The sequence below is a fragment of the Gastrolobium bilobum genome, unplaced genomic scaffold, assembly GCF_033153095.1.
Source record: "Gastrolobium bilobum isolate Gb01-03AN ecotype WA unplaced genomic scaffold, APGP_CSIRO_Gbil_v1 utg1951, whole genome shotgun sequence".
In the NCBI taxonomy this organism is placed as follows: Eukaryota; Viridiplantae; Streptophyta; class Magnoliopsida; order Fabales; family Fabaceae; genus Gastrolobium; species Gastrolobium bilobum.
In genome coordinates this window covers 245,083-261,911 of record NW_026898281.1, presented here as the reverse complement: position 1 = coordinate 261,911, position 16,829 = coordinate 245,083, and the positions used below count along the sequence as shown (strand labels likewise).

General features: G+C 32.9%; 3 protein-coding genes and 2 non-coding genes across 6 annotated transcripts; 2 read left to right on the top strand and 3 right to left on the bottom strand.

Annotated features, from left to right (window-relative positions):
* Positions 1-983: 983 nt before the first annotated feature.
* TRNAP-CGG (transfer RNA proline (anticodon CGG)) lies at positions 984-1,055 on the bottom strand. The gene has a single exon. It is a non-coding gene; the product is annotated as a tRNA-Pro (tRNA).
* A 110-nt stretch (positions 1,056-1,165) lies between these two features.
* On the top strand, positions 1,166-4,754 carry LOC133314483 (uncharacterized). 2 transcript variants are annotated; one of them, XM_061515966.1, is made up of 10 exons: positions 1,166-1,281; positions 1,417-1,497; positions 1,612-1,636; positions 1,828-1,910; positions 2,122-2,154; positions 2,930-3,008; positions 3,108-3,160; positions 3,554-3,614; positions 3,986-4,065; positions 4,326-4,752. In XM_061515966.1, exons 1-10 carry the CDS (start codon positions 1,261-1,263, stop codon positions 4,410-4,412), a joined length of 603 nt encoding a protein of 200 aa, XP_061371950.1. In that variant the 5' UTR covers positions 1,166-1,260; the 3' UTR covers positions 4,413-4,752. The 2 variants fall into 2 exon arrangements, with proteins under 2 accessions (XP_061371950.1, XP_061371951.1); XM_061515967.1 differs by having other exon boundaries at positions 1,261-1,287; positions 4,326-4,754.
* Positions 4,755-7,168: 2,414 nt separating this feature from the next.
* TRNAA-AGC (transfer RNA alanine (anticodon AGC)) lies at positions 7,169-7,241 on the bottom strand. Its single transcript has one exon. It is a non-coding gene; the product is annotated as a tRNA-Ala (tRNA).
* Positions 7,242-8,505: 1,264 nt separating this feature from the next.
* Positions 8,506-10,831, bottom strand: LOC133314445 (GTP-binding protein SAR1A-like). Its single transcript, XM_061515918.1, has 3 exons — positions 10,545-10,831; positions 9,640-9,771; positions 8,506-8,961 (listed from the first exon to the last, which is right to left on the bottom strand). Exons 1-3 carry the CDS (start codon positions 10,671-10,673, stop codon positions 8,641-8,643), a joined length of 582 nt encoding a protein of 193 aa, XP_061371902.1. The 5' UTR covers positions 10,674-10,831; the 3' UTR covers positions 8,506-8,640.
* Positions 10,832-14,000: 3,169 nt separating this feature from the next.
* On the top strand, positions 14,001-15,759 carry LOC133314486 (universal stress protein PHOS32-like). Its single transcript, XM_061515968.1, has 4 exons — positions 14,001-14,485; positions 14,596-14,702; positions 14,897-15,015; positions 15,118-15,759. Exons 1-4 carry the CDS (start codon positions 14,281-14,283, stop codon positions 15,218-15,220), a joined length of 534 nt encoding a protein of 177 aa, XP_061371952.1. The 5' UTR covers positions 14,001-14,280; the 3' UTR covers positions 15,221-15,759.
* Positions 15,760-16,829: the final 1,070 nt, after the last annotated feature.

Sequence of the window (16,829 nt, the reverse complement as noted above, 5' to 3'; positions counted from 1 at the left end):
CTTTGATGTTCCTCTTTTAATTTTCTTTCCTTACCTAATGATAATTATGCTACATAGAAGGAATATTAATAAGTCATTATAGTTTCTTTTAAGTTTACGTAGTCCAATAAAAATCCTATTATACTTTCTCCCAGTGTTATTAATTTAATGTAAATGAGTCTTCTCAACCCTATTGATTTTAAACCCTTATTATTGATTTTGAGATTTTAAAAGAAAGAATAAATATTTTGGATTTCCTTAAACCGACATTAGTAAGGTGTTCAAAATTATATTTTATTTTTAAAATCACAAAGCTCATATTAATTTTTTTAAAAATTAGGAGTGACTAAAACAAGAAAAATGATCATATATTTATAGGATAGGATCCGTTTGTAAGAGTTTGTAAACAAAAAAGTTTATAAATATAACCTGCCACATAGCTATTCATGAAAAATGATTGCAATTTGAGTATATCTAATACATACACTTTTTTTTGGGTACATTCTAATATATACAAATTTAAATACAAGTAGTGATTAGCTGTGTAAATGGGTTGTGCCGGTCTATAGGTACCTACGGCTTAGCCTATTAGAAATAGATAATCGAATTGAATAGGCCTGAGATTTTTAAAAAATCTATTTAAAAAATAGAACATCGACTTTTTTATATATGTCGGACCTATAAGCCTACAAGTGGGCTTATATCATATTATTTATTTTAAATAAAATAAAAAAATTAATATTTTGATAATTTTAAATAATAAAATAATATTATTTTAATTTTTTTTTCTAATAATTAGGATATTAATAATTAAGATAATATAATTTAAGTATGAGTTTTATAAGAGTTATGTTGTAGGAAAAATGATTGTGTTATGTTATAGAGATTCGTTTTGTGTGCCAAAATTTTTATTTTTTTTTGCTGCGAGACCCAATATTAAATGATAGATGATAAACTAGTATACATAAAATAAAGTATTTTGTCCTTCAAAAACTACTATTAAAGGGGTGTTGCGAGAATCGAACTCGCGACCTCTCGCACCCGAAGCGAGAATCATACCACTAGACCAAACACCCAGTAATTTGATTCAAAATTCTTAGAATCTCTATTTAACAATTATTACCATAGCCCCTTCTACCTTCAATTTCATTCCCCAAACACTAGGGTTTTTCTAACAAATTGCTAATTCAAATTGGCTTCTGCCATTTGTTTCAATCAATTATTAAACACCTTCAGCCATTCTTGTAACTGCCTCTAGATTCGTTGTGTTTTGTCGTGTCAATGTCTAACACCAGCAACAATGTAAGTGTTGAATTTAGAATCTACTCCTTATTTCATCTCCACAATCTCGTCGAAGTTTTTCGAGGGGGCAGCTTTTTCATTTTTTCATTTTATTTTTTTGTTCATCTGAGTATTAATTTGATTTCCTTGAATCAGGTCGTTGGGGTTGACAACACGTTCAGAAGAAAATTTGATCGAGAAGAGTATCTGGAACGAGCTCGGGAGCGTGAGAGGCAGGTAACTTTTTCGTGTTCCTTCTATGCTGATATCTGCTTCTGATTTTTCAATTTTTTTTTTTTTTTGATAATTTAGGCTGGTTAATTATGCTTTTGTGTATTCAATTTTGAACAGGAGGAGGAGAGAGCGAAACCTAAAGGTAAGTCATTTACCTTACTTTATATGCTTCTATTTACATTTTGCTATCAGCTTCTAGTTTCTTTTTCTTTTTCTTTTTTCGCTTGAATATTTGTGACTTATTTTAAAATACTACCCAGTTCGTGATTGAGGTGGTGCAATGTTTAAGTAACATTGCATTGAGTAACTACTAACATCATCTTATTGGTGCAGCTAAAGGTCCTGCCGTTCAGAGGAAGCCCTTGAAACATAGAGATTATGAAGTGGACCTTGAATCCCGCTTGGGCAAGACTCAGGTATGCTACTGCTGACACTAAGGTCAATGCTCTAGTAGTTCCAAATGAATACGAAGCATCTATAAGATTTCTTTTTTTAAAAAAATAAATAAATTTATTATTATATTTTTAATGAGAAAACATTTATAAGCGTTCTAAGTTGTAGGTCATGAGGGGTCATAAAATTTTATCATATGATTCTGCTGTACTGATAACATGTAATCTCTTGTAGGTTGTTACACCGGTTGCACCACTAAGCCAGCAGGTACCTGTCTTCCATATTATTTTAGATTTCTAGTTATCGTTAAACATTGTATTCAGGTATTCAGGTACCTTTATTTCTTTTTGTCGGGGGTGGTGTTAAGGATGATTCGGAGCAATTCTTTTATTGAATTCTATAGTTTTCCAAGTTCATATGTACCCAAAAGTGATGAGCTCTGTTGTTAATCAGATGTCTGTTTCATGTCGAAACATGTATGAAGTTTGAGTATTGATATAACATAGGTCCCCAAAAAAAAGTATTGCACTTTTGCCATAACTCAGGCTGTTAATTGCCAAGAAACCCAATACTTACCTAACTCAAGTCCAGGCCTATCATTTTATAACTCTTTTGTAGCACTGTTAGAAATGTATGTGGCATTGTGAATGAATACCCATAAACGTTCTCCTCTCAAACTTCTGTGACATATGAGAATGCCTTTTGGTGCATGCTTCACATATGGATCCGCAGTTCAGTTGGATTAAGGCTTTACTCAGTTTGGGGACCCTAGCTGGGCATATTTATGTATGATCTTAGTGGGAGAGATTATTTGAAACTACATGACACATGAAATAAGTACCTGGAAATTGTCATCCTTGCTGCCTCTTGTTCATGGAAATTTTCAACCTTGGTGGATGTTACTTGTATATATGCACCAAGGAGTACAAGAAATTGGAAATATCATATACTTGGATGTTACAGTTTTTGTTTTTGCTATCTGGATGATCATTTTGTTTCACATTTTATGTAGCACTTTTGAATTTAATAACGTATTTTGCAGGCTGGATATTACTGCTCAGTTTGTGAGTGTGTGGTAAAGGACTCTGCAAACTACTTGGATCATATTAATGGAAAGAAACGTATGTAGTCTTTTTGACATGTTTCTTCTGATTTTTCTGTGTAAGTAATGCTTGAATTGCCTTCACTTTGCTCATGGTTATTCTTACTTTGTTCCTTAGATCAAAGAGCTTTGGGCATGTCTATGCGAGTAGAACGTGCTTCTCTCCAACAGGTACACCTTAATATAGTCTTCTAATACCTATGAATTCAAGTGACCAAACCAGTACCTTTGACATTGCATGAGTTTTATATATATATATATATATATATATATATATATATATATATAGGGGCAGGATATTTTTACACTGGTATAAGAATAAAAAACCTTAAACCAAATCTTGATCATTGATTTGCTTGCATCTAACGGCTCAAATATCTTGTAAATCATAACCGTTAGATATAAATAGGATCAACGATCAAGACTGAGAGTAACTTAGACCGGTGTAAAATGATCCTGACCCATATATATATATTGCATGCATGCGTGCCTTTGTGTGTCATTTGGTTTCTGTAGTTTTATATGTGGCTCTGTATGACAGTAGTAAATCTTTTGATGAAACAGGTTCAGGAAAGATTTGAAAATCTCAAGAAACGTAAAGATCTTGGCAGCTTCACAGAGCAAGGTAAAGCCTTGAATAAGAGGAGGGGGATTGACTAGTTTTTTAGGAGAACCATACAACTTTCAAGTCTGTATATTGTCTTTTTCTTTCCTGGCCTGGAATTATAGAAGTTCAAATGTTTTTTCATTTAAGATCAGTGGTGTGAATCTTGAACTAAAATTTAGCGGAAATTTGATAAATTTAAATGGGTAAATTATAATTTCTGAAATACTCATGTGAAACTTTTAAAATTTCAGTATAATGTAATATTTTCATAATTTTAAGGAAGTAAAATGTAATATTTTGAAGTACTCGTGGTGTTTTGAAATACTTTGGCAGCCCCTACTCCACGGTATGGTCCTTAATTGTGGAAATTAACTTACACTTTTTCACAGATCTTGATGAGCGGATATTAAAACAGCAACAAGAGGAGGAAGAAAGAAAGCGACTGCGTCGAGAAAAGAAAAAAGAGAAGGTCAGAATGTGTATAGTTGCTTGTCTTGAGTCAGTATATATGCAATAAGTTGGAAGAAACCTTTTTCAATCCACTTTCTCCCGTTTCTGTTTTGTATTTATACTTTCCTATTGTCATCAAGTAAAATCATTTTTAATGTCATTTACCTATTTTAACTGTTAAAAATTGCATCCATCTTTCTAAAGATGATTTTAATAATTAAAGATTGCTTTTTCTTTTTCATAAATTTGTAATTAACTAATATTCAATTTTATATTCAGAAGGAGAAGGCAGTGGAAGAACCTGAAACCGACCCTGATGTTGCAGCCATGATGGGGTTTGGGGGTTTCCGGTCATCCAAGAAATGATGACATTCTTCATGCGTGAAAAGCTGTTTATGAAATTGTGGGCCTCAAACAGTTGTTTGCGACCTGGTCCTAGCGTCATACTCAATCATGTAATTTTTTGGTTCTTGGACATTTCTTATGATAACTAACCTGATGTATTATATAAGTTTGATACTTGTATTCTCTAGTATTTTCTATAGTGGGTAGCGACAACTCGCCGTAGCTAATGGAAATCCATTATGAACTTCTGATGCAATTTTCTAGAGGGCTACTGCTTTTCGAGGGTTGATTTATTTTGATTGAGAAAAATGGCTACAACAGTCTTCATTCTGCATAATCGTTTTGACAATACATGCTTAATTTATGATGAACATTCTTGCCAGCCAGGATAATAGAACAGGCATTTTCCATGGTGACTCGTCCTCATTCTCTGATTTATGCTACCTAGTATTGTGTTTTTTGTCGTGTCAATAAAACGCTGCATTTATCACTAGAAGCTGAAATTGTAAATGGCAGGGGGAGACTATCGGAAAGCATTTGTCATCTCACCGGAGGAATGATATCTAACTTATGTACGAAACTAAAACACTGTCGCTGCCTTAAAGGGATTGTTACTGAACCTTACGTGCGTATGCATAACTGTCCTGAGAATGCATAGCGATCTAATAGAAACTACTCAAGCCCCTCATTACTAAATCAAACCTAAACTGTTTCTTTATATCAAAATAATGAATGAAAATGTTTAAAAATTAGGGCACATTCGATTCATAACTGCATCCCTTGCAGCTCAAAAGTAAAATGCAGGGTATCCAGTTCCCCAGGTCATCGAGTTGAATCACTCCTCCCAAACTGAAATGCATTAAGTGCAATTCAAATATCTGTCCTACTACCTTGGCCATTGTGTTCATCTGCAGGTTATTCAAGTTCTTAGAGAATAGAAGATGCCCCCAAGTAATAAGGGGTACAGAGTCCACAATTACTACAAAGGAATTACCGAGGATGATTTATGGGACTGAGGGGGTGAAGTCATAGTGATTCAATGAAAGATGATTTTATTTTAAGTGGTTCAATAGGGCCCTGGATGCTTCATAAGCAGTATTTACAAGTTTGATTTTTTTCTTCGGGTAAAGGAGAATCATGTGAATCTGAAGCCTGATTTGTTAGCATCCAGAGTGTATTATGTGAGTGAGGTTTATACATTTGGACTACACTTATTCTTTCAGTATCTATGTGACTCTAATTCAATGGCTAATTTTTTAGAACCAACGTGTAATATGTTTATGTACTTCGTTGAACCATCCAGAAATGCACTAACATGTCGATAAGTATTAATTTAATATGAAAGGTTTGGTTCAGATTTCACCATATGAATTGCACAAAGACAACAACCATGCATATTACAAGGAACTTTTGATTATCTGCTTCTAAAGAAGTTTAATGTTTTTGTATTTCTCAATGCTAGTACATTTTGTCACATTAAATAAACTGCTGCTGCGACCGGGATGAAGAGATAGAATCTAATAAAATTGCATAACTTGCGAGCACTGCTTATATCTCCACCGGTGTACTCTCCCCAATTGAAATTTCCTACTCATAACACATTTTTCCAGACTAAAAATAATAACAATAATGGTAAGAAAGGATAGAAAATAGCAAGCCCAAAATGATATAAATCTCCATTGATGGACGATAAGATAACCAAACATGCCATGAAAGAAATTGTCTTGCCGATGAAAGCTAATTGTTGAAAGTAGTGTATCAAGGCTTTTATCCAGTGGCAGAGCCAGGTGCGATCTGGGTGTGGCATCGACCCGGGTTAAATTTTAACAAATTGTACTTATCATGTATAATTATATAATTAATTATAATTTGGCACAGTCTAAAATTATAATTTGGCCCGGGCTAAAATTTATAATTTGACCCTACCGGAGTCCGGATCAAATTATAATTTGTATTAAGTTATGTGTTCCATTTTCATTTATATAAAAAAAATTAAAATATATTCAATAAAAATTAAAAATATTTAATAAAATTATAATTCTTTTTTATGCTTCCTGCTCAAGTATTTTGTATTTAATATAATTTAAGTATATTATGATATGAACTAACTAAAATTAAGAAAAATAAATACACATAATTTTTTTGACCCGAACTCCGGTTGAAACTTGGCTCCGCCACTGCTTTTATCCAATTGGGAAGAACAGAACGCTAACGTGATGTCATCAAATATATCTTAAGAGCTTATTGTCAAAAGCACGATAAGGCTTATGTTATACTTTGTTCCTGCAGCTCCTGTTATGCACATATCCCATCATAATTTGCAGTTACAAGATGCATAGCACGTAGAAAATGATCAAAGCTTAGAATATAGAATTAAGTAATAACCTAAATAACAGCAAAACATTGCAATGGAAATTATAATAACATTAGCAATGAATAAATATTCCTTTAGGAAGAGTGAGAGAATGCGTGTCTATACTCTATAGTCTTGTGGGACTGGGAACAGAGTTAAGTGCATTTGAGGGGAAACACGATTAGAACTTCAGATGAACAGGCTGATGAGGGTATTTATTGCTGATTTGTTTGTTCTTTTTTATGAAGACAAGATGAACAATATGGTAACTGGAGCTGACAAAGTAGGCCAACTCATGAAGGGAAAAGAGAAAATGAATGTGAGGTTGGTTGATGAATATAGAGAATGAAACAGTGTGTTACCACCAACTTGTACTTCCCATATAACAATAGTGAAAGGAATAAAAATGAAAAATTAATTAAAATGGAGATGCGGGGTATCGATCCCCGTACCTCTCGCATGCTAAGCGAGCGCTCTACCATCTGAGCTACATCCCCATGTTTTTCTGTTTACGTGAACATAATTCTAATTATATAAATTTAAACTATTGCATCCGAAATTTTCTTGGTCAATTTTTTAGGTGAAAGTTGGAGACAGAGAAGTTACAACTTAACGTTCACTAATAATTTTAAGAATATAATCTTCATTTGTTTAATTTTTTGTTTTTTTCCCCAAAATACTTATTTGACAAATTCTTACTTTTATGGGATCTGACCATGATAATTAAAATCGAGATTTTACCTAAAATCGAAACGAAAATAAAAAATCGTAAAATTCTAATGTAAAAAATTTTGATGTAAAAAATCGTAAAAACATTTAAAATTTTGTTTAAAAAAAATCGTAAAATCGTAAAAGCACAAATTTAAATCAGGATTTTAACTATCATGGGTTTGACCATTACTTTTTCCTTCTTCTTTTTTTCCCTTTTTCAATCTCATGAATATGAGATATAATTACTTCTAATACCCAACTAGTTAGAAGCCGTGAATGCATGTTTTTTTATTCCAAAAAATAAATAAATATTGTATGTGGAAAAATAAAATAGAAGTAATATCTTAAAATATATGATTTTTTAAAAAATAATATTTTTCAACGTATACACACTCTCATAGAAGTATATTTTCAATGCCTCAAAAATGTGAGAAAGTTTGAAAATAATTATATAACCACATTTTCCCATTCTACTGTAGTATATTTGCATCAGCACAATATCAAGTAAAGTTGTGTCTCACATTTAAACGAGAACATTGGATGACTATTTCCTAAACCAATTAAGGGCCCGTTAGCTAGTAAAACATAAATTTTGTATGTTTTAAAAAAAGTAGACTTTTAGTTTTTTTTTTTTTTTTTAAAGTAGCCACTAGCCATAGTACAAATGTTTTTATTTCTGAAAAAAAAAAAAAAAATCCATCCAAACAGGTTCTAAAAAACACTTTTTAAATTAGTCCCATAACATTTAAGGAGGTAATAAGTGACTTTCAATTTCAACCATCAAAATTAAATTTATTACTCAAGATTCATTGTGTCTTGATTGAGATTTTCAATATTTTGACGTCTATTTTATGCAATCAATTCTTCATTACTTTGATAATGTCTCCCGAATCTCAAACTAAAAGCTAAGGAACGAAAAGTTAAGCTTTTTTTTTTTCACAGAAGTAGATGTAGTTAAAAGTTCAGCTTGCGTAATGATTTGTTCCCCGCCCACATTTATAAAAATCATCAATCACCACAAGTCAACTGAAATTCGCTCAGCATATCATATCATGGTAAGGAACCCAGTCATTTTTTATAAATTAAAATTAAAATATACTTCAATTTCGCAAACAACACCTCCAATTCTTAACTATAGAAACAAGCTTCTACAAATGAGATACCAAGCAATCACTTACTAAAGGACTATTTGATGTATTGAGAAAGCCATTTGAAACCCTCTCCGTAACCCATTTTCTTCACAATACTGCACATGAATACCTCCATGGGACGGACATTTGAGTCTGACAAATTTACCTTACCCTTGCCTGTGGTGAAGTTGGCCAGGCCCAAATGGTAACGCAACTCTTCTTCTGATGCAGCATATGGAATATCTATTTTGTTTCCAAGGATGAGGAAAGGTACATTGCCCAAAGATTCATCAGAGAGGAGAGCATCCAGCTCTTTTTTTGACTCAGCAAATCTTTCCTTGTCGTAAGCATCAACCAAGTAGACCACTGCATCTACCTGCATCAAAGAAGGATACAACTTAATTATGATCATAAAAAATTAAATAGAAAGATAACAAGAGCACAAGCAAATAATATATCTCAAGCAAGAAAATTATTTTTCACTTAAAATATTGAGCACGTTACTAACTCATAAATTGCTTCAGAAGCAAATAAACTAGCAGACCCTCAAAGTGAAAAGGCACTATCAGCAAACTATGATTATGATTTATGCCAATCAGATAAACAATTGAAGATTTTTGGTAAAATAAAATAAGGCATGAGTTCTTTAATTCAGCTGTAGTCATATATGATATAACTAATTAGATATTAGTCTTTTAGAACATTCTGCAACAAGAGATTGGTTTCTAACAAGTCACTATACTGCCAATTACAGTACTGTGCAAAAGAAGAAAATTTTAATCTAGCCAATAGCTAGAACTACAAGTTCACAGATTCTAATTCAAATCTCTTGTGCAGCTTTATATCTGCTATCGCTAAATGATCAACACGCATTAGCATGTGTAACCAGAAAAAAGAAAAAAAAACATTACATTGGAGAGCAAGATTTAATCTTAATATAACTATAGAAGGCCTAGCGGCATCCAATCATATGCTTTCATAAGATGCATGATTGAGATAGTCTCTCTGTTAGGCTAAACAAAAGTCTGTTGGGGACAAGGAAAAAGAGAGAGACCTGGGCATAGTAATCTTTCCAGACTCTTCGAGCAATCTGATGACCCCCAAGATCAAAAGCTTTAAACTTGATCTTCCCAATACTCAACTCCTCTGATGTTGGATACTGTGTCGGCTGATGCTGGACTAATCTCTGCAAAACCAACTCTCATACTAAAAAACATCACAAAGACAAGGTAATATAGCATAGACCATGGTAATATCAGGACTCAGGAACCTAAAGACTGAGAAGTACACGCTTGCTGTCAATATGTCTTGCTTTCCAAAACCACAAAATAATTGATGGCGGAAAAACAGAAGAAATCCAATAAGATTTAAATAGATGTCTGACTCAAGTACAAAGCATTAGACCAGAACATGTTAATATAAAAGAACATAGGCAATAATGTGTAAAGCAATGTAATATAAGGAAGCTAGATAGTTGAATTGCACGTTTATATTAACACGTCTTTCCTCAAAAAAGGAAATAGCTTGACTGGGTTAAAAAGAGGAATTCGAAAATATAAACCAAAACGGGTAAAATTTTCCTCAGCTAAGAGAAAATAAATTATGTTGATTTGAATATCAAAGTAACACAATGCTAATTTTTTTCAGTAAGATACATATATCCTTGGTCCGGGAAACATATCAAGCACGATTTTCTTTCATATCACGGACCGCTACTTTTCCCAGCAAACAATATGTGTAAAAATATAACTCTTTTCACCAAAAAAATAAAATAAAATAAAATCAACTAACCAAATAAAGTTCTCAGTAAAGATTGAACAAGTGTTGGAATAGAAAAAGGAAATAAGGGCAGAGATCGGCCACGATTGACGAATAAACATTAATCCCAAAAAGAATAAAATATCGGTAATGATTAGGAAAAGGAAAAATTGATGAAATTGAAAACAAAAGATGACGCACCTCATCTTTGAGCATATGAAGCAAGGTGGTTTTGCCAGCGTTATCAAGCCCTAAGAATAAGATCTTAGCCTCCTTCTGCCACAGCCCAAGCGATGCTAGAACCCCATAAAACCAATCCAACAAAAACATTGTCTTTATATCTTTTACGATCGACCTCAATACAATTCAATTCCAAGCCCTAATATGTATCAATCACCGCACACTGAAAAAAGTTCAAGTTTCGAGTACAAAGACCTAACCCCAAAACCAGAGGAGACAGAAAGGGGTTGGTTACTTTCGCATTAGGGTCCGTTTGATTGCGTTATAACGATGGATATGTGGGACTTGGACCGGTGACTGGCTCACCCGGTTTGGGATCGGTTTTTGGTTCTCTGTTAGTAGTCACTTCACTTGTCTCATGTCTGTTCTGCCGTCTAGTATTTTATGACCTGGTTACCGGGTCCATCAACAAAGGTGCGTATGAACGTTATTAACTTAAGTGGTTGAGATATTGAGTTATTAAATCACTAGGTGAGTTATTAGTTGAAGCGGAAATATGTGATAAATATAATGATAAAAGTATTTTAATTAATGTATAATTATGGTTTAATTGTTGACGTTACATTACAAGTGTTATTTAGACGCACGCCTTCAATTTCATGGATGGAATAATCTTCAAATATTTTGCATAAAGTTTTACTAGTAGCCTACTGATGTTAGTTTAGCACGCTAAAATCCAGTTTAGAATTAAACGGGTACGACCTACTGATTCGATCCCATTTTTAGTAACCCCGATATGTATTTATTAGAGTTTAGTAAAGTAAAAGTTAAAAGAATTGACGTTAAAATAATTGATTTATGTTTGAAAGTTAAATTTGTAGCCTATTCAAAGAGTTGAAGTATGTAGGATATATGTGATCTACTTATCTTAAAGAGATAATTAAGATTAGTATAAAAAATTTGTAGGGATAAATTATTTTACCTACTCTTATTTTATCTACTTTTGTTTACCACTCTTAACACAGATAGATTATAATTTCATCCAATGACAGAGATTTGCGAGATAAAATAAACTTTTTTATCCCCTTAGCCTCTCATCTTTTTTCTCTCCTTCCACCATTTTTCTTTATCAATGAAGACAAAAACAGAGAAGCACGTGGGATCAAAATCTCTTGTGAGTTTGAATTGGTTTTTTGTTCATTCTATTTGTTATGAATTTAGTAAAATAGTTTTGTTGAACATGGTTGTTGCAATATGCCAATAGTATGACAGTAATTCGAATACCAAATTCTTAATTTTTCTCTCTAATGGCATTTCAGCATCCAAAATTGTACACCTTGTTGGAAAGTGCCAAATAAATTTTTGTTGGAAACAATTTTTGCATTTTGCTAACAAATAAAGGTCTATTTCGAAAGTTTTAGTAACAAATATAAGACATTGTTATGAGTTTTAATTCATCCTCTATATTTAGAGAGAAAGGATGAGAGGTAATAAGGAAATGAAAAAAGTAAAAGGTTTATATTATCAATCAGAAAGTATTGACTTACTCCAAAAAAAAAAATATATTCGTATTAACATTTTTTTAGATAAAGATAATAAGAATAAAAAAATAAAAGTCATCTTACTCCAATTCTCAATTTGAGTAAGAACTGTAGGCAAACAAGCATCAGAAATCATGTCACAAACAAATAAATTATTAAATAATAAAAAGGAAAAATGTTTATCCTTTTAAATGACACAACTTATATTCTTTCACTCTTACAAAGAGGCAGGATCCTCACTTTTATTTTTTTTGTCAAGTCTCTCTCTTCTTTTATTTATCTTTTTCTCTTTCTTAAATGACACATATAATATTCAAAAAAAATTAATAAATAAAAAAATAAAAAAATATGAAAACGACGCCATCAGCGCCAAAAAAAAATAGAGAACGACGCCTGTAGTGCCAAAATGGCCAAGAGTGACACCTTTTGCTTTGATTCTCACGCTCTTCGCGTGGATATGTATTTGTTTACAACGTCATTCGCGCCAACTTAGCGTGGACGTATACGTATATAAAATAAATAATAATAATAAATTGAAAATAAAAACACTACGTGGTAACACCCCATATCTCTAACACATTAAAAGTAGAAGATTCATTTAACTAACAATCATTACATGATGTGAATTTTTTTTAGAAAAAACAGAAGATTACGTAATATAAGTTACGTAACCTATAAACGTAATATATTCTTCCCCGTATAAATACATCCTTGCATGAAATGAATGAAGGAAAATCAAATACGGAGAATAAGAAAGAACAAAAGAAAATTTTAAGAGAAAAAACAAGAGGATTTGGAAGGAGAAAGGAAAAAAACAGAATCAAAAGAAGGTAATATTAGGTGATAAAAAACGTTCTCTCATTTTTTTTATTCTTCAAAATGAAGATTAATTTTACTTGCCACTGTCGTTCTGTCATGCTCTTTTTATTCTTTAGTTCAAGTTTAATTCGTTTCTGTAGTTTGATTTCATTTAGTGATTTTTCTTCTTACAATATCTTTATGTCCTTTTAAATTTTATTTCTTTTCAACAACTGATTATCATGTTGACGAATTGTTTGGTACCAAATAATTATGAATAGAATGTGTATATTTAACTGATGAAGACTGCCTTATCGTGGCACAGAGTTTGGGTTCAGACGATTATAGGATAAGGGACGCCTTATCGTGGTTTGAGCTCCTCCACAATAAATCTTTCATATGCAGAAGACCACAAAATTGGGAAATTATTTAACTTCAGTTAAATATTACAAAATGTATTATTTATTATATTATTTCATTTTATTAAATTATCTGAGAGAATGATATTTTTCGTTATTACGGCTGGAAATGGTTATAGTTTGAAAACCTCAATGTCACTGAGAATTTTCTCACGTGTGTTTTTTTGTGCTAACCTTTCCAGAAAATCATAATGCCTGTTCTAAGCTTAGCATGTGAAGGATGGAGTATCAATATTTACTCTTATGAGGACCGCATGAAGTTTTATATTGTAGTAAAAAATCAAGGAGCTGCTTTGATATTCTATGCTGATATTGTGGAGACCTACACCTATAGGCTAGATTAGGATAAGACTTTTGTATTGTATAATTATGTGATGTCAGTATGTAAGATATAAACTGAAGTGATGTAATATTTAGTAGACTGTAGGACCTATGTAAAATAACTCCTTTTTGTATCTGACGTAATATTATCTATAAAGTAATGTTGATAGATGTTTATATAATTTTCTTTACTGTTGTTATCATCGATGTGTATTAATTAATAACATTAATTCCCTTCCATCTTATTTCTCATTGACTATGCGTAAACGTAAATATAAATGTAAATAAAAGAAATCATGTAATATTCCTTATAAACATTTGTAGCAAGGGATGTTACAACACAACTTTACATCGTTTAAAATGTTCTCATAATAAAATATACAAATGGAGAATGTTTAATTATTTTTTTCACCAGAACAAAACAAAAGATCGAATGGTAATGTTGGGCCCACCGTGTTGAAATAAGAAAAACCAGAAGCCCAAACCTTGAAACCGCCAACCGATTCAACCAAGTAACCGAACCACTTGCCGTGCTCAATTCGGGCACAAACCACAAACCAATTCCTATACTATAAAATTAAGGTTGCTGCAATAGTACTTCATCGGTCAAATTGTAAGAGCTGTCAATCACTCACTTCCCTTTTTTTTCCTTCTGAGTAATCAAACTCTATCTGGCAAATGAACGAAGAAGAAGGAAACAAACGGCGGGTCCTGGTGGCTGTGGACGAAGGCGAAGAAAGTATGTATGCCCTCTCTTGGTGCCTCAAGAATATAGTTTTGCAAAATTCCAGGGATACCCTTATCCTTCTATACGTCAAGCCCCTTCGTGCCGTTTACACCCCTTTAGATGGCACGGGTAGGGTAGATGATCCTGAAACTCCAGGTATTTTTGTTTTTTTAATTTAAAAAAAAAATTGTTATATATTCCTCTCTCTCTCTCTTGCTATCTGTTTCAGTTTTGGTAAATTAATTGGTGGCGTGTTTGTATTTAAGGATATATGTTTTCGTCGGACATAAGCGCAGCCATGGATAGGTATAGCCAAGAAGTGGCGGATTGCGTTTTAGAGAAAGCCAAGAAATTGTGTAAATATCTCCAACATGTACGTATGTTCCTTCTTTCATTTGTCCTACTCGTATGTACCTGTTATTTTGATGATAAAGGGGTATTGTACGTTCATTCGTAATGACGTATATGCCCCTCAAGAATTACTGTAATTATAATATATATATCTTTCTCTAGCTAGTTCCCTTAGTTTGCCCCGTTATGTTATGTTATGTTATGGGTCTTGAATAGGTTGAGGTGGAGACGAGGGTAGAGAATGGCGACCCCAGGGACGTAATATGTGAGATGTCTGAAAAGTTGGCCGCGGACATACTTGTCATGGGAAGCCATGGCTATGGTCTCGTCAAGAGGTACTCATCCATTCCACTTTAATTACAGCGCACGTTACTTTAGGCTTAATATATATGTAAATAAACAGTACATTAAATTGTTCTTGGGGACCTGAATTGTAGGGCCTTTCTTGGAAGTGTGAGCAATTACTGCGCACAGAACGTGAAGTGCCCAGTTTTGATAGTTAAGAAGCCAAAACCACCTGCTGGTGCTGGGGACATATAATTATAATAAATAATATGCTAATTTTGTTCTTTTATGTTTTTTTTGTATAAGTTTAGTGACTTGGGTATGTGTCGTTAAAATTAGTTCTTCTGGAATCACTACTAGATGAAATTTCCCTTGCAAATTTACTACTATATTATAATAAATAATATACTAATTTTCCTTGCAAATTCTCTCGCGAGGGAAATTAGTAGCGAAGATAAAATTAGCGACGAAATTTGCATAATAATTTCCTCGCTGTACAGGATTTTTCTAGTAGTGAATGTCATGTGAAATGGTTAATGTTGAAGCCTATATATAGTGGAGGCTTTCTTTACAATCTTTGTTGGAGAAAGCTTTGAGGATTGAGAATGCCTTGCGGATACGGGTGTGAATTCAGTGAACATTCCAGTGGGTCGCCCTATAGTATAATTGTATTAGAAAATTGTTAGGCTAGCCTAATGTTATGTAGGTAATCTTGCGTAAGATATTTGGGTTAGTTCGATCCCTTGTATTTCTATTTACTTACTTGAGTGAGCATCTGTTTTGATCATATACAATATGGGAAATTATACTCTTATCTTACATAAGATTCTTATCTCATTTTACACTCACATAAAAAGACGTACCTCACTTTTCTTTTCTTTTCTTTTTTAAATTGGTGGCCCCATTTGATGAAAATATTTATTATGGTCCAGGACCACCCAATGATCTGTTGCTCCTTCTCACATCATCAATTTTTACTTTCCCTTCTTACCCCTATTATTTTTTCTCTTTTTCAATTTTACCCCTCCATTTACACTAAGGGATCACCTAAAAAATGGTGGTCCCGGACCACAATAAATAATCTCTCATTTAATTTATCTCACAACATGAGATAACTTCTCTCATACAACATGAGAGAAGTAAAACCCTATACATATATCTATTAGTCCTCAGGTTAATTTACTTAATAAATAATCTTTCGTTTTAAAAGTTTTTCAATGTTGTCGTTCCATTTCCGTCTAATGATTACTAACAAAAAAAGAGAGACTGTCAACAAGGTGTGGCACAAGTGGCTAAGGAGTCGGTCCATACCCCAAAGGGCGTGGGTTCGACTCCCTCTGGCCGCTTTAAAGGTCCTTGTTGATGGGTAAACTGTAAAGCGGGTTTAGTTTGCCGCTGTCCCTGGCGTAAATTCTCATAGAGGTTGAACAGGTCTGCCCTGGCCCTGGCGGGTTACATCCTGTGTCTCCCCTGCCAGAACATTCTTGTACTTAAAAAAAAGAAAAAAGAGTGAGACTGTTATCATTTTTTCCAAAGATGTGGTAATGTATTTTACTTTGTGCAACGTCGCAATCACTGGCGGACCCAGCCATGGGCAAATGTCCGCAAGTGCCCACATAAAATTTTGGATTTTTTTTTTTTTTTTTTTTTATCTTTGTAGGTATTTATTTGTATGTTGATTCAATATTTATATTAGGAGTAAATATCATTTTAAGTTTCTAATAAAAAACATGGTCCCCACTTTAGTCTCTTATCAAAAATTAGTCTCGAGGTCCCTACGAAATTCAAAGTGAATCAATTTAGTTAAAATCGTGGTTCCTCACTAATTCAAAAAAGACCTACATTAGTTACTCAAAAAGACTAA